Source organism: Aquarana catesbeiana, linkage group LG01 (genome assembly GCF_042186555.1).
Source record: "Aquarana catesbeiana isolate 2022-GZ linkage group LG01, ASM4218655v1, whole genome shotgun sequence".
NCBI classification, from domain to species: domain Eukaryota; kingdom Metazoa; phylum Chordata; class Amphibia; order Anura; family Ranidae; genus Aquarana; species Aquarana catesbeiana.
In genome coordinates this window covers 499,241,871-499,264,346 of record NC_133324.1, presented here as the reverse complement: position 1 = coordinate 499,264,346, position 22,476 = coordinate 499,241,871, and the positions used below count along the sequence as shown (strand labels likewise).

Genomic DNA, 22,476 nt, shown 5'->3' with positions numbered 1-22,476 from the left:
GATTACTACGGGGGCTGCTATAAAGTAACTGTACATATTGTTTGTTTCTTTATATCAGGGTGAGTTCTGTGTACCACTAGTTTTCAACCACTGGGCCGTGACCTTTCTCCTTGTGGGCCCTGGCTTCCTAGACTTTAGCTGTTGGACATTGGGGCTCAGCAGGAGTGTGCTTTCTTGCACTCATGTGGCTCCTAGAGTAGGGGTGGAGATACGGTGGCCCTTCTAGCCAACTCTGGCTGCCCTGGGCACCTGACAGTCCCAGCAAAGTAATGCATACCAGTCTCCAGCTCCCCTACCAGTACAGACAGCAGCCAGAGTTGACAGAGTTGACACGTTCCGGGGACCAGCAGGAGTGCACAACAGTGCAGATTTTGGTGTCATGGAGAATCTCAGTCCCGTCTGAAGTTGGAGGCGAGAGAGAAGCTTGTTGATCAGTACAGAGCTGTGCTAAAAATACACAGAAGAATCTTGTGGTCATCAGGTTCAGTTGAATTGAAGTCCACATGGTAGGGTGGCCAGCTTGGGATATGCACTCACTTTTACATTTTTCTTCTGGGCTCTTATTGTAACCTTTTTCTGGAGCAGCACACTGCCCTTCATCCTGAACTTTTTTCTGCTGTCTGTGAAGTTCGATTCCACCCAATGATCGCTCCCAGTTACCCAGTTTGAAATTGTTGCAAGTTTGTATCCATTCTGATCAGTGTGTGCATTCAAATGTCTTAAGTCACCAAGAAGAAATGTCTGCTCCAGGAACACAACTATAGATTAAAAATGAGAATTAAAAATAACTGAAATTGGAATTTGTGGAAACCTATCAGATTAAACGTTAAACAAGAATTTGATTGGTTGCTGTAGAATGCAACTGCAATTGTGTGATATTTTTCTTCATTTCGGTTTTAGCCCTTTTACTGCCACCATTGTAGAACCTACGGGAGTGGTTGTACTGATTTTACACACCAAATATCTGCTGTCAGATGGCAGCAATCTGGTGGATGTGCAGCTGTCGGATAACTTCCACGCACCCCCCCCCCAATACACGAACATACAAACTTAAATGCATGCATTTGATGAAATAATTATTCTAGGCCCAGTATTCATGCTCAACTCTAAACTGATGACCTGTAGGAACTTTTAAAGTATCGCTTATGGAAAATATAAAATACTAAAATTTATCGCCCTTTTCCAGACGCATACAATTTTGAGGTTTGACGTGTTGGGTGTCTATTTGCTCAGAGCAACTTCAATCTTTTTATCTTACCAGAAAATTGGGTAATATATTGTGTTTTTGTGTTCTAAAGTTAACTTTGGTGTATTTTTTTTACTGAAATTTTGCATTTCCTAAACCACTACACTACCACCACACATTTATTCTTTAGGGTGTCTTCTTTCAAAAAATATAAAATGTTTTCAAAGTTTTATGTAATCTTCACGCCTAAAATAATTTTTTTGAAACATGCCTGCAAAAAACACTAAATGGCTCTGGAAGCAAAAGGGTTAATAGATCAGCCCTGTAGCTTCTTGTGATGATAGGTTATGGATTTGAAGTGTATCTATAGCCTAAACTTTTTTTTGTTATGGATAGTCTAGAATGGCAGTTAGCAACAGGCCAATTGTGATCTACCCATTGGTCACACCCAAGTTGGGAGATGGAAGATTTTGGAAGAATATCTCAGGCCTCACTGCTGTATATTGTTAGAAGTCAGAACGCCAAATATGTTCCACACTTGCAAATATTTGCCCATTTACTAATTCTGGTCCCATATTTATGCCTAAGTGCCGGTTCACACTGGTGCGATGCCAAACATCGCACAGACATTGCATGTAATTCGCAGCGCACTGCCATTCACATTACATGCGATGTCTGTTTGCTGCGATATCAGCCGTAGAGATAGTATGGCTGATATCGCACCGCATTCGGTGCAAACACGCACAGGACCCTTTTTTCTGTTCGGACCAGAATCGGATCGCATGTGTGTTCACACATATGCGATCCGATTCATGTCCGAACTGTCAGTTCGCAGTGCGATATGCGAGCTGAACTGGGGGTGTCGTTAACAATGTATTGACACTCCCCAGCGATTCGCATATGGCAGTGTGAACTGACATGCGATGCGGGAACACGCAGTGGATTCGCAGTGTTCTCGCATCGCACCAGTGTGAACCGGCACTAAGTGATGGCTTTTATTGTGTATTTCAACAACCTGTTGTCCAGTGGAGGAATGTGAATTCTATTGTCAACATTTGTAGCAACATACACTTACTTTATTTCTACTTTTATGCATGTTTCAAACAATTACTACATTTTGTTTGGGGATTCTAGGGTTTTCTCATGGGACTTGTCATGAAAAACATCCTCTTGTCTTTTTAGTACAGAGTTAGTGCCTCCAGTTCTACCTGTGGTTTTCTGCAGATGCTTGCTGTTTCTAAGTTCACTGATCTTGTTCATTGTGCAATGCCAGGAATTCAGATGCTTTTTTGCAGAAGGTGTGATTTTCATATCTGAAAGCTGCGGTAGTAAACCGTTCAACCAAATACCAGAGAGCCATATGCCACTAGCATGGCTTCAAATAGGCTAAAACAAGAGACTGGCAAAATTAAACAGCTGTCTCAATCTCAAGGAAAATGTTCTTTAACATTCATAAAGACCAAAGATGTGTTACACAGTTGGTGCTCTTGATTTGTGCAGCAAATTCATTTCACTGATATTTGTTAGAAAGACCGTGATCATCTTCACATAATCCAGAAAAACTCTTATCTACTCCAGTGGCTGTCCAATCTGCTACCCTGGGACCAGATGTGGGCGTTTGCATGCCTTTATCCAGCCTTTGAGGCATTATTCCTGCTACTGATACCAACAGTGGGGCATAATTCATGCTACTGACACCAACAATGGGGCACTATTCCTTCCACTGACACAACTATTTCTCCCCAAATACCAAAGATCGGGCATTGTTTACTCCCACTGGGCACACTCCGGTTCCCCTGAAGGACAGTAAACTGGCTCTTTCTTTAGAAAGATTTTAGACTCCTGATCTATATGGCCAGTAGACAGTGCATAATCAGCAGTAGCTGTCTGTTTTGCTGCCCTATGTTTTGAGTTATCCTGGCTAGGTGAAAGAGTAAGCAACAGCATACACTTGTCCCATTTTGGATTCTTCATACGAAGGAGAGCAGGAAGTGCAGTTTGAAGGATAGCTGTTGCCTTTAGGTGGGAGAAATAGTATGAAAGCATGGGGGAATCTCTTTTGGAGTCATGATCCAGCAGTGGCTTAAACCCTGGTCAACTACACCTAAAAGTACAATGTACTTTTCAGGGTACACGAGCTGCAGTTTCAGTTCTTAAAGTGGTTCTAAAGGCAGAAGTTTTTTTTTTACCCTAATGCATTCTAGGCATTTAGGTAAAAAACCTTCTTGGTGCAGCTCCCCTCCCCTTATTTTTATCTGAGCCCCATCTTGATCCAGCAATGTGCATAAGAACAGTGGCTCTCCCTGGTCTCTCTCTCCTCATTGGCTCACACAGCAGCGGGAGCCATTAGCTCCCGCTGCTGTCAATTAAAGCCAGCGGGGGTTATTTACTAAAGGAAAATCCACTTTTAGTGCACTTGGAAGTAAAGTCGCTGTAGATCCGAGGGGGACATGCAAGGAAAATAAAAAACAGCATTTTAGCTTGTACATGATTAGATGATAAAATCAGCAGAGCTTCCACTCATTTCAGATATACCCCACAGATTTAAAGCGACTGCACTTCCAAGTGTACTTTCAGTGCACTTGCAGTGCAAAGTGGAGTTGCCTTTCGTAAATAACCCCCCATGACTCAATGAGGAGAGAGTGGGGCCAAGCCACTCCTCTGTGTGTAAATGTATCCTGTCCATTCACAGGAGTGCAGCTCGTGAGCCCACAGAGCAAGAGACTTGATATTGGGGGCACTCGACAGGGGGAGGAGCCAGGACCGCCAGCGGGGACCCAAAAAGAGGAGGATCTGGACTGCTATGACTAAGCACCAATAAGGGGTGTGAAATGCGTCAGATGATCCAACCATTGTCTTTGTTTGCTGTATGGACTGATTTTATTCAATAAAGACATTTATTCATTGCAGTGCAGCTGTCCGGATTTCCTCTACTACATAGGATCTGGACTGCTCTGTACAAAAACCATTGCACAGAGCAGGTAAGTATAGCATGTTTGTTTTTTGTTTTTGTTTTGTTTTTTCTTAAAACAACCTTTAGGATCAAACTTATAACTAAAGGCAATTTTTTTTTTTTGGTTTTGGACAGAGTGGAGATCGATTAGAACCCCTGCCAGTTTTTATTGCTGTTAGGGAGATTCACCCTCTCTTTTTGTCTTGTTTGCCATTATCATCGAAAGGAAAAGAAAATACCTAATTTTGGGTTGACATCAGAAAAGTAATAGAGGGGGAATTTTCCAATGAGGACACTAATTCTGGGATTGCCTAATTTTGTAGGAATTTCCTCTCTTTCTGTTTTGACAGGAAGTGAACAGAAATCTCCCCTATGGGACACAGATGAGGGAGAAAAAAACAATCTGACGGGTTATAACCCTCTTTATCCAAAATGAAGAAAGAATGTTTTTACTTTAGTTACACTTTAACACCATTAGTTAAATTCTGCAACCCTATGTATAGCAAGAAATGCCTATAAACAGTAATTCAACAAATTATTATTATTTAAGGTACTTATATAGCACTGTCAATTTATGCAGCACTTTGCATATACACTGTACATTCACATCGGTCCCTACCCTCAAGGAGCTTACAATCTAAGGTCCCTAACTCACATTCATATATTAGGGCCAATTTAGATAGAAGCCAATTAACCTACCAGTATGTCTTTGGAGTGTGGGAGGAAACTGGAGTACCCGGAGGAAACGCACGCAGGCACAGGGAGAACATGCAAACTCCAGGCAGGTAGTGTCGTGGTTGGGATTCGAACCAGTGACCCTTTTTACTGCTAGGCGAGAGTGCTACCCACTACACCACTGTCCAATTTTTTCAGAAAAGGGTAGAGGCTAGGGTTGCACTGATAGTAGTATTGATGCCGATACCAAGCATTTGCACGAGTACTTGTACTCGTGCAAATGCTCTGATACTTGACCCAATACCTGCGTCCTCAACGTAGCAGGGGGGCTGGGCAGCCTCGCAGATGATTGGTATGGGCAGTTACAAGCACCAATCTCCCTGTGTACCTTTTAATATAAAGGAAATGGAAACTCCGCTCTAGGTGAGTGATGAATAGCAAGTGAGCAGGTAAGCTGGGGAAAGGACTCCTCCTATGGGTGCAAGCCTCGGCTTGCCGGCCGCACACAAATACAATGAAGAAATGGATGGCTGCACACCAAGGTACTGGAAAGTCCCTTTATTCTTGAGTCAAAAAAACATGGAATGACACTACAGGATAGTAGCAAATACAGATGCAGGTAGACGTGTTTCACAGTGACCCTGTTCTATTAATAAAGCAGCTGACAGTCTCTTCTCTTCCTCTCCCTCACTCGGCTTTCAGCTGCTTTAATAAAAGGTATACAGGGAGATCGGTGCTTGTAACTGCCCGCACCAATCATCCCGACTGCCCCGTGTCCCCCTGCGGCTCACCGGGTCCTCTGCCAGCTCCCCGGGTCTGCTCTGGTCCCCCTCTGTGCTCCTCCGGTCTCCCCCTGTGTCCTCCTGCGGCTCCCTGGGTTCTTCGGCTTCTTGGGTCTGCTCTGGTCACCCTCTGTGCTCTTCCGGTCTCCCCATGTCCTGCGGCTCCCTGGGTCCTTCTCCAGCTCCCCGGGTCTGCTCTGGTCCCCCTCTGTGCTCCTTCTGTCCCCCCCTTCTTCCCCCCCGGTGTCCTCCAGCCCTGCTGGCTCCCCGGGTCTGCTTTGGTCCCCCTCTGTGCGGCTCCCCGGGTCTGCTCTGGTCCCCTTCTGTGCTCCTGGGCACCCCCCCTCCCCCGGTCCTGTCCTGGATCTGTCAGGATGGAGAGCGGAGGAAGGAGCTGGAATCTGTCATTTACCGTGTCCTTGTTTTTCTGAATGCAGAGAGTCACTGGCTCTGTCCATTCATATGGGGGTAGGTGGCGCTACCTGTACTGGATACCTAATTGAATATATAATCTCAACTGGGTGCCCAATTGTGCACTCTAAAAATAAATAAATAAAACAATTTACATATTGAATATGTGCCAAGTTTGTAATTTGTTTTTTATTTATTTATTTATTTTTAGAGTGCACAATTGGGCACCCAGTTGAGATTATATATTCAATTAGGTATCCAGTACAGGTAGCGCCACCTACCCCTATTTATAAATTCATTCTAATCTATTCCACCCTTTTGAGGGTGTGTTTTAAAGGGGGGGCTGCAAGCCTGGGTCCGTGAGCGCGGAAACCTTTCTTTAGTATTAATCTGTCCATTCATAACTGAGCATTGTAAACTGCGTTTACGATACTTCAGTTTATGAATGGAGAGGAGCCTCTGTCTCTGTGGTATCGGTGCAACCCTAGTAGAGGCCTAGCGTAAAACAGTTGAACCATTTTGTTAAAGGGGTTTTTTTTTAGGATTGGTCCCAAGACCGAATCCTGGGGGACCCCACTTTCCACCCAGACCATTCCGAATACTCCCCATTTATCACTACCCTCTGAACTCGCCCCTGTAGCCAGTTTTCAATCCATGTACTCGCCCTATGGTCCATGCCAACGGACCTTACTTTGTACAGTAAACGTTTACGGGGAACTGTATCAAATGCTTTTGCAAAATCCAGATACACCACGTCTACGGGCCTTCCTTTATCTAGATGGCAGCTCACCTCCTCATAGAAGGTATAGATTGGTTTTGCAAGAACGATTCTTCATGAATCCATGCTGATTACTGCTAATGATACCGTTGTCAATACTAAAATCTTGTATATAGCCCCTTATTATCCCCTCCAAGAGCTTGCATACAACTAACTAGTCTGTAACTCCCAGGGATGTATCTTGGCCCTTTTTTAAATATTGGTGCTACGTTGATTTTTCTTCAATCTTCTGGTACCATTCCAGTCAGACTGTTCATAAAAATTAGGAAAAATGGTCTGGCAATTACTTGACTGAGTGAGTTCTTTAAGGACCCTGGGGTGCAAGCCATCTGGCCCTGGTGACTTATTAATGTTAAGTTTTTCAAGTCCATTTCTAATTCTGTCCTCTGTTAGCCATGAGGGTGCTTCCTGTGACGTGTCAGGAGGATAAACATTGCAGTTTTGGTTATTGAAGCCCCCCGATTCCCTCGTGAAGACTGAGGACAAGAATAAATTCAATACCTTCGCCATCTCTCCATCCTTAGTAACCAGATTCCCTTCATCATTCTTTATGGGACCAATATGATCTGACCTCCATTTCTTACTATTTATGTACTTAAAGAATTTCTTGGGATTTTTTTTTTACTCTCCTCTGCTATGTGCCTTTCGTGTTCTATCTTAATCGCCCTGATTGCACCCTTACATTTCTTGTTGCATTCTTTGTAAAGTTGGAATGCTGATGATCCTTCAGCCTTGTATTTTTTTAAGGCCATTTTTACGTTGGATTTAATCCACCCAGGACTTTTATTGGCTCTTTTAAATTTATTTTCCATTGGGATGCACTGGCTAATGCCCTTATTTAATATGCTCTTAAAGCATACCTATTTTTCCTCCATGTTCTTTGTTCCTAAGATTTTATCCCAATTAGTATCTTCTAGCAAGGGTCGTTGTTTAGGGAAGTTGGCTCTTTTGAAATTCAGTGTCTTTGTATACCCCTTATGGTTCCTATTTGTGGGATTTATACTGAAACGTATTGACCTGTGATCGCTGTTTCCTAAATTGCCCTGTATTTCCACATCTGTGATCAGGTCTGTATTGTTGGTAATCAGTAGGTTTAGTAACGCTTTGTTTTTAGTTGGTGCATTTACCAGGAAAAAGGGAACGTTGTAGCGGACTTTATAGGTACCAGAAAAGGAATACAAAATATTATTAGAAAAATTATTTATTAAACATCTAAAAAATACAAAATATAACTTTAAAAACAAATGGTATTTGGCTTCCAATTGAATAAGCCACACATAATATGTGTATAGTCCCTGTTGCTGCTTGAATGTGGCAGGTCGACGTTTTGCTTTCGCTTCCTCAGGACCTGGCAACAACCAATTTCAATTGGAAGCCAAATACCATTTGTTTTTCAAAGTTATATTGTGTATTTTTTATATCGATGTTTAATAAATTAATTATTTTTCTAATAATATTTTGTATTCCTTTTCTGGTACCTATAAAGTCCGCTCCAACATTCCCTTTTTCTTATTAGCAATTTTTTGGATGTGGTACCCCCTTGACTCTTTCTCTTTTTGGTACATCTGACCCATGAAATTGTCCTGCAAGCCATTTAGGAACTGGCGAGCCTTAGATAAATGCGCGGTTCCTTCCACCCAGTCTATGTCTTGATAATTAAAATCCCCCATTATATTGACACTTCCCATTCTTGCCGCTAATCCAAATTGTGATAGGAGGTCTGTCTCCTCCCTCTGGTTAGGGGGCCTATAGCATACTCCCAGTATTACTTTCCCTTTGGTTTCCTCCCTTTGTAGCTCTACCCATAAGGATTCCACCTCCTCCCTTTCTCCCTTAATTATGTCGTTTCTCACCTACACTTTTACTTCATTTTTGATATACAGGCATACCCCTCCCCCTTTTTTTTACCCTCTCTGTCTCTGCGATATAGGGAATACCCTTGAATAGTTGCCAGCCAATCATGAGAGCTATTGAATCCAGTCTCTGAAATTCCTACAAAATCTAAATCCTCCTCGTACAACAATAGCTCTAGTTCTCCCGCCTTGCCCGCCCCTCTAACTTTTCGTCCATCTTCACTCCCAGTAGATCTGCACCCTCCTCATTTAGGTGCAGTCCATCCCTTCTATAGAGCTGGTAACCGACCTGAAAAGTCGGCCCAGTTCTCCAGGAACCCAAACCTCTCCTTTCTACACCAGCTCCTCAGCCACTTGTTTAGTTCCCTAATTTCCCTCAGTGTTTCTGGTGTGGCTGGAGGTACCGGTAGTATTTCTGAGAATACTACCTTGGAGGTCCTTTTCCGCAATTTAGCTCCTAAGTCCCTAAAATCATTTTTTTAGGACACTCCATCTTCCTCTGACTTTGTCATTGGTGCCAACGTGCACCATGACAGCCAGGTCTTCCCCACCCCCTCACAGTAATCTGTCCACCAGATCCCAGATGTGCCGAACCCGAGGGCCCATTAGACAACATACAGTTCGGCGCTTCAGGTCTTTGTGACAGATTGCCCTCTTTGTCCTAAGAATTGAGTCCCCTACCACCATAATCTGTCTTTCCTTTCCCTTGGCTTTACTCCCACCCTCACTGGAGGAGTTATTCCCCTGGCAGCTAGGGGAGTCACTCAGCTCCAGCAGTGCTGGTCCCTGACTGGTTTCACCAATGTCACTCAATGGGGCATACTTATTGGGATGTTCCAGCCCAGGACTGGCCTCCCTGGCACTTCCCCTCTGCCCTTCCTGACAGTCACCCATCTACTCTGCTTTTGTGCCTACCCCTTATCTCCACCGCCCCTGTGCTGGCACCTTCCGGGTACGATCCCAACTCTCCTTTAGTATAGAAAATCTTCTCAGTGTTGACGGTTGCCTCCCTAAATTCAGAACCTGGGCTTCCAGGGAAACAACGTGCTTACATTTTGCACAGCAGGAGAGGGTGATTCTCTTCAACGGGGGCGCAAAAAACAATACAACAGATGTTCTATTCCCTCACGACTCTATCCAAAAACTGTAAAAAAAAAAAAAAGCTACTACTACATTTTTCTGCCTTAGCTGGTATGAGGCATGCTTTGCGTTTTTTTTTTTTTTTTTTAAGGTTTTCACCATTAAACTTCCATACTACATGAAGGTGGAGAAATATCAACAAGGTGCTTCTAAGTCTTTTCATATTATTCTCCTCTTCACTCACGATAATTACATACATAATTGAACTTTCATACAATCAAGGTGAGTATATTTACTCTGAACAGTTAAATAATTTGATCCCTTTTAGGGGGAAATTATGATCACTGGCAGGTTTTTTTTTTGCCATTGGGGAGATTTCCCAGTGAAAAACTTGATGTTCTAATCCCCCGCCACTCTATCCAAAACTAAAAAAATCTAAATTTTGCCAGGTGATAACTTCCTTTACTCTCTGCTTATGCTAATGTTTATCAATCAGCACTGTTCCCAGCTCTCTCTTTGGACTAAAAAAAAAACCTACCCTCTAATCTATTGAAAAGAGGAGAGGGGAGATGTTTTGTTGTCCTTTCCTAGGGTAACAATGTTCCTCCTTTATATACAGTAGTACAAGAGAAAGCATCATCCTAGGACAGGAAGTGTGGTACTGGCAGGATCCCTAGGTGAAGATAAAAACGAAAAAAAAAAAACATGTCTAATCAATGGTATGCTGCATATGTTAAATTTTGTTTTGGGGTACACCTGCAGGCAGAGGCGTAACTAGAATCTTCAGGCCCCTGGTACAAGAAACCATGAAGGGCCCCCACCGGGGGCGTTGCTATTTCTACAAAAGATCTTGGGCTAGAGCCCATAGCAGCGAAGTAAAGTCATACGCTTGGGTGGGCATACACATTTATATAATAAACGTGTGTGTGTATGCATATAACAAAATTGTTACATATCTGAGTGCGGATCCCCTCTTACATCAGGGCCCCCAGAGATCCCCCACTTGCATCAGGGCCCCAAGAGCCCCCCTCATTACATCAGGGTCCCCAGAGCCCCCCTCATTACATCAGGGTCTCCAGAGCCCCCCCTCATTACATCAGGGTCCCCAGAGCCCCCCTCATTACATCAGGGTCCCCAGAGAGCCTCCCCTTACATCAGGGTCCCCAGAGAGCCTCCCCTTACATCAGGGTCCCCAGAGAGCCCCAACTTACATCACAGAAGTCGCACTTGCGACCGGGCCTTGGCGTTCTGCCGCTGTGGGGGGCCCCCCCAAGACCCGGCATCTCCTCCTGTACCTCTGGGTGTCAGTTTGGAATGCAGTGGGGGGAGGCGATCGATAGCTGTATGGTGGCCATGGGTTCTCCCTGGGGCTTGTAGTTCACTTCCCGAGTGTATAAAGTGGAGAGGGGAGGGGCCTCTGACCCGAGCATGTATCAGCAAGAGTGTACAAGCAAAGCCGACTCACTTGTACACTGAGTGACGCGGCTACATGCTCGGGTCAGAGGCCCTTCACTATATACAATCGGGAAGAGAACTATTAGCCCCAGGGAGATCCCGCGGGCACCATACAGCTGCCGATTGCCACCTCCCACTCCCCCCACTGCATGCCAAACTGACAGCCATAGATGTGGGGTCTTGGGGGGGCCCTCCACAGTGGCAGAATGCCAGGGCCCAGTCACAAGTGCGACTTCTGCGACCCTGAAAGTTCCTCCACTGCCTGCAGGTATACCTTCATCAGTACTGAAGAATTTGTTGGAAAAAACACAAAGATCGTCCAGGATCTGATCATTTCTGATGATTAGAAGCCCCTCATTTATGGGATTTTTTAAACATCTCCTTTTGTATTACATATTTTAATATATAACCCTTATATTTTCCAGGGGTTTTTTTTGTAATTGCTTTTTTTAACTGTAAGTTGCATTATACAAACCAAGACAGAGTTATTGCATGATACAATTACGTAAGTAGGCTGATAGCATAAACATCATCAGAACTACGAAGACAGCTCAACGATTAGCAGCATATTATTAGATTAGATTATTAGCATACAAAATAGGAGTTCCAAATCTGACGTTTATAAAGAAACTGAGAGGGCACAGTGGTAGACAGCTCCAAAGTTCCCAACTTATAAGAGCCCTAGCTTAGTAATGCAACCTTGTTGAATATAAAGTGAGAAATACCAGGATCAGGACAGACCCCCCTTGTGGCCAGTATAATCCAATAAGGGAGCAAGGACTAAAAAACAGGATCAGGTATGTAATAACGGCAAACTGCAAATGAGAAGTTTCCAAACTTAATAGGAAAATGCATAAAGTGCGAACAGGACAAGGGAAGGGATTGGGAAGGGGAAGCAAGCACAGAAGGGGGAGATAAGGGCACAGGCTCTATATAGGAGGAAAAATGAAGGGAGCGAGAAGAGAGACATTGAGAACCCGAAAAGCAAATTCCCTTACCCAGTGCTTCATAACAAGTCCCCGGAAAATATCAGCCAGGTTGCGTGACCTCCTGTAGATAGGCATCCATGAAAACAAAATATTGCCATGGTCTCAAAATGTCACGAACTGACTCCTTTCAGTTATAGAGGGTAGCCGTAAGGTCTTTAATGTCCCTGAGTTCATTGATTTTAGAGAACCAGAGAGACTTTGAGGGTGGGTGCACAGACCTCCAACACAAGGGCATGCATGCCTTGGCCGCATTTAGTAGCTGAATGGTAAGAGAGGTCTTGTAGTTTTTAATGGGTCGTTACGTAAGGTGCAGCAAGCATGCCACAGGATTATCTGTTGTGTTTTTATTTTATTTGCCTTCTACTTTGAGCCCTAGAATGGAATTAGTAGAGACCCCTCTTCCCCCTTCCATATCTTATATAGATAATGTCACAGGAGTGACATTGCAGGGATTCTTCCCATGGTTTTTAGTTTATCAGATATCCCATAAATTCTGCTATATTTTGTGGAGAAATATTTGTCCCAAACCAGATGGCAAAATGTCAGTCAATTGCTGTCTCAGAATAACATTCATTAACCCTGGTGTGTGTATATATGTGGATTGTTTTCAGCATGTGAGAAATATAGTCATGTGGTTCAAATACCCTTAATGCATAATAAAATGCTGTTTTTATTTATAAACTTTTAATATGTAGACAGTGAATCACATTACAATGTTTTCTTTTTCTAGGTAAAAATACCCCAGTGAGTCAGCTGAGTACAACACATTTCCAAAAGTCCAGTGACCCATTCCAGCCATTTGGGACAGAACCAGGGGACCCTTTTCATAGTCGGAAGGCATTCACAGACCCCTTCAGTGGAAAAGACCCTTTTGCCACTACACAGCCAGGAAAACACTCTAAGGGAACATCTGCCGGGTTTGCAAACTTTGGCTCTGTAAGTTGAATTTCTCTTCCCTCATGTAGAGAAGCCTCTGCTGCCACTGAGTTATGTAGCCCAATATAATGCTGCTGATCCCCCTTCTACACTGGGGAAGATGTAAGTGTAAAAATGTAAAATACGAACCTTACTTGGCTTGTTTTGTGCAACTCTGCCACGTCCAAACGTGCACTATGAACTTGTTTCTGATACCGAAACATTATTTCTACTGAGCAGGACATTTGTTTTTTAATCCGTTGTTTAAAAAGGATAACAATGGATACAAAATGTATCATATGTAACATTCTTTGGTTTCCTATAGCTTCTCTCTTGTGTGTCCAGTTATTTTCATTAGTAGTCATGGAGTTCTAGTTACCAAAGAGAGGAAAGCTGGGATTCAATGCAAGATACACTAACATGCTTGTATTTTGGGTTTCACTGTCTGTGCACAGATGTAATCATTTACCTTCTGCTCAAAGAGGAATATTCTCAAAGCCTGGCTTTCTGATAATAGCAGTGTCCATTGTAGAAGCTTTTGTATTAGTGTCTTCTTCAGACTGAATTTTAATTTCACATTTTAATGTTTAGGAAATATATATAAATATATATATATCCTTTTTCTTGAAGCGCAACTTACTGCTGCTTGTTTTTACTCCTTTTTGTTTCCAAATTTTGAGCAACTGTTTGAAATGTCCATCTTTTGCTGCTCCAACTTTTAATGTTTCTTGCATGTCTGCTTTGCTATATTTATGTAAACAGTAAGAACTTGTGTGTTTTTCAATAAATAAGTCTTCAGCATTCCCCTCCCTCTGTGTATTCCTCTGTGGGTCAGTTCCTTTTATGTCTCTACTGTCACATTTTAAACTTTTCAGTGAGAATACTGATGCATCAAGTAACTAACTCTCCAAACATGTAAGTGGCTTTTGACTTCCAAAAAGAGAAAAAGTACTAAAAAAATATTACCAATTTGGAGCACCTCTCAAATAAAAAGTTCTGTAATTTGGAACTTGGAACTCTCAGTGGAAGGATATTTCAAACAGAATATAATAATTCAATAATGTACCGCTTTACGGAAAAATTAAAAAGTGTAATAGGACACTTTAAAATCCCTTGGTCATGACAAATGTATGTACAAAATATGTAGGGTTGACGTTTTGCCTATGTAAATTATGCAAACATGTTTCCAAAAGCTGGAGACCCTGAAAAGTAGTTTTGTGGCTAGTGCTTCTACTTCAGCAGGAAACAACCTAAAACCCCTCTGTTGGTAAAGCAAAGTTTCAGGGCTAATTCACATTAGCCGCTGCATTACAACGCAGTGGCTGGTGTGCAGTGCAGTCCAGCAGGATTGCTGCATTGCTTATGTGCCAATCTTGGCGCATCACACTGTTCACTTTTTTTCTTCTTCTTATTTTTTTTGAAAAGTCAGCGATATTTAAGTTCAGTTGGCTGTTGCGTAGTATATAGCCTTCTGCAGTACTTTTTTTTTTTTTTTTTTAGCGCAAACCACCCGCACCTCACTACAATGCTGTGGTATGAACCAGGCACTCAGGAGGCAAGGCATTTTGCCTTGTCGTGTGGTGGGACTGCACTGGAATAGCTCTCCCACTGCATCTGGTGTGAATGAACCCTTGAAATAAATGCCCCTGCAATGTAAACATAGAATACTCACCTTTTCTGTTGCATACGCCATTGATATCTGTAATTTTACAAAAGTCCTCCAGCTGAAGTTTGTGCAGAATCTGACGCTTCCAGGAATGTCAATTACCTCGTTCCCCATTATGCTGCTGTTCCTCCTCCCGATCCCTGTGTCACAGCCCTAACATAAGCACTGGTGGATAAAACCAATAAGTGCAGTGGGGGACCAGGAACAATTTTTTGCCAGACTTTTTTTATTATGAAATCTCTCCAACAGTGTCACAGAATGCAATGAAAACTTAACTGAGGTCATAACTCCACTCCACTGCATACAGAATTAAGAAACAAGATTTTGGCTGGAGGCTTTAAAGCCTAAAATGTTCATCTATGCTTGCACCCTATTTGCCATTTACCAAGGCAGCACAGTTGAGGTTGTGGAGTAGTTAGGTGTGATAAGCTCAGTATATAAGAACATCACTATAGTCAATCTATACCTCTTCCCAGTGATCTTTGCATAAGTGGAGTTTAGTGGCAAGGACATGGGTACATATGATTTTAAAATTAATTGTTAAGGTGCATGTTTATAAAATACCCCAGTCAAAATATTATAGGGATATCATGGGAAAAAAATGGAAAAAGCAATCCGTCTCCTTTTTTTAAAGCCTGTAGCTAAAATAAAAAGTAGAAAAATCGTCACAAGGAACATACAGTTAGGATGTGTCCCTTGTGCTTATTTCTCTGCTGTGAGTGGAAATCCTCCTCCGTCCATGCTTCTCCTGCCACTGTAGTTTCTCTGTGCTGCAGGGGTAATACAATAAAGGCCTGTCACAGGCTCTCATCAGGAGAGCCATGCCCTTCCTCGCCACCCATCTCTGCCATTCATAGAAGCTGTACTTCAGCTTCTATGAATTAAACACAAACTGTGAATGGAGAGGGCACCCCTTTCAATCATCTGCTCATTCAAAGATCAATTTCCATTCATATAAGCTGTAGTACAGCTTCTTTGGATGGCAGAGCTGGAAAGAAAGGGGGGCATAATTGGGCAGTCTTAATGAGGAGATGCTGAAGCTGCCTAAAGATGTTGGCACTTATAAGTGGGAAATTCAGCAGACGCCCTGTGGTTCCTGCCCATAGGCAGCAGCTTTAGTTTCAGAAAGAGGAAAGGTTCTTATTAAGGACACATTGACTCTGATCAGTCTCATCAGGATGTGCAGTAGCAATGATGTGCTATATTTACTCAATATTGAAGTTCATCATCCTTAATAAGAAAAATAGCGGTGTCAGAATGCTGTAATTGCAGGGCAAGCAATGGTTAACAGGTGCCTTACAAATCAGAAGCATTAGCAGTCACTTAGGTAATGCAGTTGTCATATTGGCTTTACCTTGCTTTTATTGATTTCTTAAATAACTTCTCTGTAGTTCATGTTTAATTTAAATGTTTCTGGGAATTGTTGCAATGTACAGTGTCTGACGTTTTCAGTGCTGCTTCACATCACTTTGCTGTAGGGTAACAAAAGCTTCCATGTAAGTTCAGGACTCTTGCCCCAGAGGTGACACCACTAGCTTATCTGATATTTCCTCCTTGTCCTGGCAATGTCACTTCAAGGCACTTCTGCCACTCTAAGACAAACTAACATCTTTTTGGGTAATCTCAAAAATCCACATTGTGTTTCCTTCATTAAAAAAGTTTGTCACTTGGGAGAAACGTAAGCTACAGATGGCCCCAGATACCATAAAGGTCAGAAGGAGTGTTCGCTTAAGAATTCAGGAAGGTAAGCAGTTTGTTTCAGCTTCTTAGAATTTCCATTGATTTGTTGATACATCTCAGCACTGTACTACTGATTTTAAGCTGTGAGAGGAGTATATATAGCTTTACCTGAAGTTTTAACTATAAAGTTCTATGGAGAAAGTAAGAATTCACATTAATATAACTGATTTAACCATAATCCATATGTCATAAGCTGGAAAATGTTGAAAAATAATGGCAGTGTAATGTAGCCCCTTTGCGAAGGGGGAAGTGGTTAAACACTAAATCTCAGGCACCTCAAAGTGCTCCTTATCCATCTGTCTAGTGCTTGCAGCTGCTTCCTTCTTGACTGTAATTTCCTACCCTGAACCCAGTTTCCTTTTCCTGCTCAGAACACAATTGAAGCAAAGCCTTCCTTTCCTCTTCTTATGATCCTTAGAACTGAAGAGGAGAAAGACAGGTGACAAGATACACAACCCACAAAAACCTCGGAACGGCTTTACTCAATTTTTTTTTACAAACCTTTGATTGTTAATGCTTGTCACATGCAGCTCTATACATACAGTGTTATGTTGGACAAAAGGATGCAGAATGGTTGGATTATTAGTACAGGGGGTTTCATTTCTGGTAGATCTTAAATGACTTATTCTTTCTTTTGGCTCTCTTTCTGTAGTAAGTTGTACAGATCTCTACAGGGTAACATCAGAGAGCATGTCTTCCTGATTTTCTGACTCTAAATATCATATTAATCAAATATTGTCTGCAGCGATACCTTCCCATAGGTAAATAAAATGCTATAACAAATACAGTTATCATTTATATATATATATATATATATATATATATATATATATATATATATATATATATATATATATTATATTGCCTTTCTTCAGGGTACTGCTGAACAGCAGAAGCATGTCCCCTCTTATTATTTTTATTTTTTTTTTTACAACACAATGAACATACATGCTAAGAACTTTTTGCTTGAGTTCTTGCTTACAATGAGCTTTGGCTTTGCTAACACATCTATTATCCTAATAAAGAAGCAGTAGCATCATCATTGCACTAAGTATAGCCTGAGCAGAGTTGTGAGAGAGGGACCCAACAGGTCCACCTACTACAGACTGCCTGCAGAAAAGTACAGGAGGGGGCAGATACAGGACCAATTATCCTGCACAAGAAGGGAGAGCAGCAGTGACTGGTCTTGATTAAAATATTTGCTTATCCTGGAGTAAGAAACAACAGAGAATTTGAGTGTCACTAAACCCACATCATTAAAAAAAAACCTCACAATAAATGGTGCATTACATGCTGTTCATACTCAGTCACTATGAGATTCATTTTCTGTATTCTGCAAAAAATCTGGGTGATCCTGCTGTTCTCTATCTCCACCTTCTGTTCATGTCCCTAGTTCAGCTAGGAATGTTGGTGTTCTTATAGCTGTCTGTAATAAAGCTTTAAAAATAAATTTTCCTGTGACAGGCTAGCATTACAAGTTAATTCTTGTACCAGGATGTACTTACAAACCCCAAAAAAATAGATAATCATAGGCTTATTTTCCTTTTTTTGTAAATGATAAATCAAATGATTAATCAAAGGTAGGAGCAATGACTCCAATTTCCAGCTTCAAACCGTATGACTGAGATGATACAATTTCTATGCCGCCATGTATTTTATATTATATGTTGCTATGGAAAGGGATTGTAACTAAAACAGGAACCACTAACATTTTTGCCAGCTTGTCCTAATGCATCAACTGAATTTACTCTGTTGTTCATTGGGAGACGCAGAAACAGAAAGGTTTATTAACATGGGTTATATAGCGCCACCTTCAGGTAGCTTGAACGCTAGGACAAATAATTGTAAGCCAAGCCTCTAGGTCTATATAATCCCTCCTTCACCAGCCATGCTTCAGTTTAGTCTAGTGTCCTTAAAGTGTTTCTAAAGGCTTTTTTTAAATTAAAATAAAAAACAGGCAATTCCCGTTTTGTGCATTGACATTGCACAGAGCCAGTCCTTTGCCTCTTCTTTAGCAGTCTCCCCTTCTCCTTGTGACTGCCCCCCATGGAAAGCCATGGCACGCTCCCAAGCCAAGATGTGCACGTCCATAGCGTGGCTCGGTCATGCCCCCCTCCGCTCCCTCCTTACAGGATTTGGCTGACAGCAGTAGGAGCCAATGGCTCCCACAGTGAAGCCTGTGAGAACAAGAAGAGAGGAGAGTGTAGGGGTGCCGGTGGGGACAGAGCTGGATGGTGAAAGGTGTCAGGTAAATGTTTAGGGGCGGAGAAAGTGCTAGTGGAATTGTTTTTACCTTAATGCAGAGAATAAGGTAAAACCAAATTTTGCCTTTAAAACCACTTTAAATTGCATGGATATTTGTTTTCAGCTCTGCTGTTCAAAACTTTACAGAAAAAAAAACCTCAATCCAGATGAACCTTGGTCTCCTTCATATGGTATTTAATGTTTTTTTCACGTAAAGTTTTCTGGTATTATTGTATTTTATTTACATCTACATCATATACTTAAAGCTGAATTCCAGGAATTCAGCAACTTTGTACTGTATAAAGTGCAGGCATACAATGAGTTAAGTCCGAGGTTCATGCCATTTCATTAATTTATTTCTATTTACATCTACCAGTTTATAGCACTCCTGGAGGAGTTACTCTGGCTGTGAGAAGAGAGACGCACACACAGCAGCTAATCCTCTCATCGTCTGCCGATTCACAGAAGCCTTTATATTTTGTAAAAGAGATCATATGATACAAAGGCTTCTGTGATTGGGCAGAAGAAGGGAAGGGGCAGGCATAGCAGCTGCATCACCTGTACACTTGAGATCAGCTGAGTCCAGCCTTGTAGGAACTCCTGGAACACATAAACATGTCAGATGTAAATTAAAGAGGGTTCAGGAGGTGGCATGCGCCTCATTGGAATTAACTCATGGTATGCCTGCACACTTTTTTCCTGGAGTTCAACTTTAAATGTGATCACAATAATATTCATGCAGGCAGGTTTAAGCGCACTATTACCACCATAAAAAGTGAACCTTCCCACATGTAAAATTAAGGTGTGTTTTACACTGGCTTCAGCTTGTATGAAAGCAGTATGAACAGCAAGCTTTTATGAAATTTTCAGCAATCTTTTTGAAAGCTTTTAGCAAGTTTCAAGCAGCTTTTTCTAAGCCATTAAAGCACTCTTCAGCTCCTATTTGGAAACCTAATACACAGATCCTAATGGGAGTGCTGACGGTCACTTTAAACAAACTGCTAACAGGCTTTCAACAAGCTTCAAGGAGTGCTGAAGCCTGCTAGCAGCTTGTTTAAAGTGACAATCAGCATTCGCATTAGGATCCGTATTCAGCATTTACAAACTGAAGCTGAATGGTACTTTAAAAGCATCAACAATGCTTGTAAAAGCTTGCTGTTCACACTGCTCTTAGACAAGCTGAAGCTGATGTGAAACAGGCCTAATATGCCATCTTACAGAATTACACACATTGTATCACAAAAATAACAATCTCTATAATAAACAATTGTTTCCAAGTGTCTTCAATGTTTCTTTTTATCTTCCATCACCTCTGTGTGTATTGCTACAAATTCAGGTCAAACGTGCCTTTTGGAACAATCTTTCCTTTCATCATTTCCATTTTTTCAGACCATAGCATAACTGGGTAATGTAAAATATATAAAGCCCCACATAGTGTTCTATTCCAATTCAATAAACCCAAAAACCCTTATCAAATGCACTCACATCTCCTGGTGCAAACAACTGCACCATTGAAATGAATTTGCTTCTGTGCCCACGCAAAACACAGGTCGCAGGGCTGCATCAGTGTGAATCTAGCCTAAAGGGGTATTTTAGCCTCTCTTTGGTGATGCATAAATCTGTGCTAATGCCTATGAATTTCGGCTATGTACATTCACCCTTTTTACAGATATTCGGAAAGAGTGAGCTGTTTTAGTAATGGCCTACTTATACTTCCTATTAGATTGTGTCTATAGACCATACAAAAAGATAATTGTATGGTCATTTAAACACTTGACCTCTGAAAGATTTACCCCCCCCCCCCTTCATGACCAGGGCATTTTTTGCTATACGGCACTGCGTTAGTTTAACTAACAATTGCAAGGTCGTGTGACACTGTACCCAAATATAATTTGTGATTTTTTTCCCCCCCCCCACAAATAGAGCTTTCTTTTGGTGGTATTTGATTACCTCTGCGTTTATTCTTTGCGTTATAAACGGAAAAAGGACGACAATTTTTTTTTTTAAAGAAAAATCAATATTTTTTACTTTCTGCTATAAAAAATAGCCAATAAAAAATTTTTGAAAAAAATCTAATTTCTTCATAAATTGAAAAAACAAAAAAATCTCTATAAGCGTATATTGAAAAAATAAAAAAAATCCCAATAAGCGTATATTGATTGGTTTATGCAAACATTATAGCATCTACAAACTATGGGATATATTTATGGATATTTTTGTTTATACTAGTAATGGCTGCGATCAGTGGCTTAGAGCGAGACTGCAATATTGCGGCGGACACTGACACTTTGCAGAAACCAGTGATCCGCAAAGTGTCAGTGATTTACAGTGATCATTGCTAAAAATATGCACGGTCACTGTACTAATGACACTGAGTGGGAAGGGGTTAAACATCTAGTGCGAGCAAATAGTTAACTGTGTGCCTAGTCAGTGTTTTTGTGTACACAGTGTGCTGCTTTTACTAGGGGAAGAGATGGATTCTAGTCCCTGCTTTGCAGAGACACAGAATACATCCCTCCCCCCCTGTCAGAACTGAGATATGCTTTGTTTACATAGGCATATCTCAGTTACATAGTTAGTCGGGTTGAAAAAAAAGTCCATCTAGTTCAACCAAAATAAATACAATCCCATATACACAATCCTATACCCACAGGTGATCCAGAGGAAGGCAAAAAAACCCCAGCAAAGCATGATCCAATTTGCTATAGCAGGGGAAAAAATTCCTTCCTGATCCCCCCGAGAAGCGGATTTTCCCTGGATCAACTTATAAATGTTAGTACCCAGTTATATTATGTACATTTAGGAAAGAATCCAGCCCTTTTTAAAAGCAATCTACTGAGCTGGCCAGAACCACCTCTGGAGGGAGTCTATTCCATGTTTTCACAGCTCTTACTGTGAAGAAACCTTTCCTAATTTGGAGATACAATCTTTTTTCCTCTAGACGTAAAGAGTGCCCCCTTGTCCTCTGTGATGACCTTAAAGTGAATAACTCAACACCAAGTTCCCTATATGGACCACTTGTGTATTTGATCATATCCCCCCTTAATCTCCTCTTCTCAAGAGGGAATAAATTCATTTCCTCAAATCTTTCCTCATAGATGAACTCCACCATGCCTCTTATCAGTTTGGTTGCCCTTCTCTGCACTTTCTCCAGTTCCCCAATATCCTTCTTTAAAACGGGTGCCCAAAACTGAACTGCATATTCCAGATGAGGTCTTACTAATGATTTGTACAGGGGAATAATATCCCTGTCTCTCTGGTGTCCATACCTCTCTTAATACAAGAAATTACTGTGCTTGCCTTGGAAACCGCAGCTTGGCATTGCATGCTATTATTAAACTTGTGATCTACCAAAACCCCCAGATCCTTCTCCCCTATGAATTCCCACTAGTATGTATGACGTATGCATATTCTTAGCCCCCAAGTGCATAACTTTACATTTATCAACATAAACCTCATTTGACACTTTGTTGCCCAATTAGACAGCGCGTTGCGATGGGCTTGTAAATTGGAGGCATCCTGTAAGGACATTATTCCACTGCATAGCTTAGTATCATTTGCAAAGACAGAAATTTTACTTTTAATCCCAGACCCTATATCATTTATAAAGATATTAAAAAGTAAGGATCCCAACACTGAACCTTGGGGTACACCACTGATAATCTTAGACCATTCAGAGTAAGAGTCATTAACCACTACTCTCTGAATCCTGTTTTTTAGCCAGTTTTCTATCCATTTACAAATTAATC

General features: G+C 41.6%; 1 protein-coding gene across 3 annotated transcripts in view; it reads left to right on the top strand.

Moving 5' to 3' along the window:
• The window catches only part of EPS15L1 (epidermal growth factor receptor pathway substrate 15 like 1), a 327,178-nt gene that overhangs the window by 292,651 nt on the left and 12,051 nt on the right, over window positions 1-22,476 (top strand). For 2 of the 3 annotated variants that reach the window (XM_073592681.1, XM_073592671.1), the window contains one exon: window positions 12,893-13,098. In XM_073592681.1, coding sequence (XP_073448782.1) covers window positions 12,893-13,098 — 206 coding nt within the window. Of the gene's footprint in view, window positions 1-12,892; window positions 13,879-22,476 lie in introns of those variants that run through there. The other variant, XM_073592690.1, reaches the window with a different exon arrangement.